This window comes from Arachis ipaensis, chromosome B09 (assembly GCF_000816755.2).
Source record: "Arachis ipaensis cultivar K30076 chromosome B09, Araip1.1, whole genome shotgun sequence".
Lineage (NCBI taxonomy): Eukaryota > Viridiplantae > Streptophyta > Magnoliopsida > Fabales > Fabaceae > Arachis > Arachis ipaensis.
In genome coordinates this window covers 4,006,929-4,007,724 of record NC_029793.2, presented here as the reverse complement: position 1 = coordinate 4,007,724, position 796 = coordinate 4,006,929, and the positions used below count along the sequence as shown (strand labels likewise).

At 26.4% G+C, this 796-nt stretch overlaps 1 protein-coding gene across 1 annotated transcript in view; it reads left to right on the top strand.

The window, feature by feature from the left end:
- LOC107617848 (transcription factor bHLH68) overlaps positions 1–796 on the top strand; it is a gene marked incomplete in the record, with an annotated part of 9,779 nt that overhangs the window by 2,559 nt on the left and 6,424 nt on the right. The window contains 1 exon segment of the mRNA XM_016319717.2: positions 242–307. Coding sequence (XP_016175203.1) covers positions 242–307 — 66 coding nt within the window.

Sequence of the window (796 nt, the reverse complement as noted above, 5' to 3'; positions counted from 1 at the left end):
GTGTATCTTGTACATTTAAACTATTGTATGTATTTGGTTACAGTGTTTACTAGTCCATTCCCATGAATAGTTATTTTCCAGCTTTGTATGATCCAATATCCAATAATCTAGACTTTAGGTCTTTATTAATATGATCTTTTTGTGATTGATTTTAAGCAAAAAAGAGAAAATAAAAAGAGAAAGAAAAGAAAGGTGAAAAGAAAGATGACCGGGCCTTGTGGTATGTGTTTAACTTTTGCAGACTGACACAGCTTCTGTGTTGTTAGAAGCCATTGGATATATTAGATTCCTTCAGAGTCAAATTGAGGTGATGTTTCTCTCTACACACTCACTCACTCTCTCATCTGCAACTGCAAGCTATTCATCAGTGTCAGTAGTGTTAATTAGAGCATGCACTTAAAGTACTGTTACCACCCATATCATCTTTCTCCATCTCACAATTCAAAAACATTCTTTAGCCATGGAAGTTATCAATTTTTAATTTATACACACATGTTATAGTTTTAATTTTAAATTGGTTTAATTATTTTGTTAATATTTATAGTTTTATCAAATTTTTAATTAGGTTATTATATTTTTTTATTTTAAATTAGATACCTACACTGCTTTTAATTTTGTAATTACGTCATTTTTATATTAAAAATGTTAAAATTAACATAATATTTTTACCAAAATACATGCGGTCAAAGATTTAATTAAGTTTTTAATTATAAATACTTTTAATTTGTAAAAAAATATTCAGTTAACTCTGATATTTTTTACACTATAAAATGCTTAATTACAAAATTAAAACAAT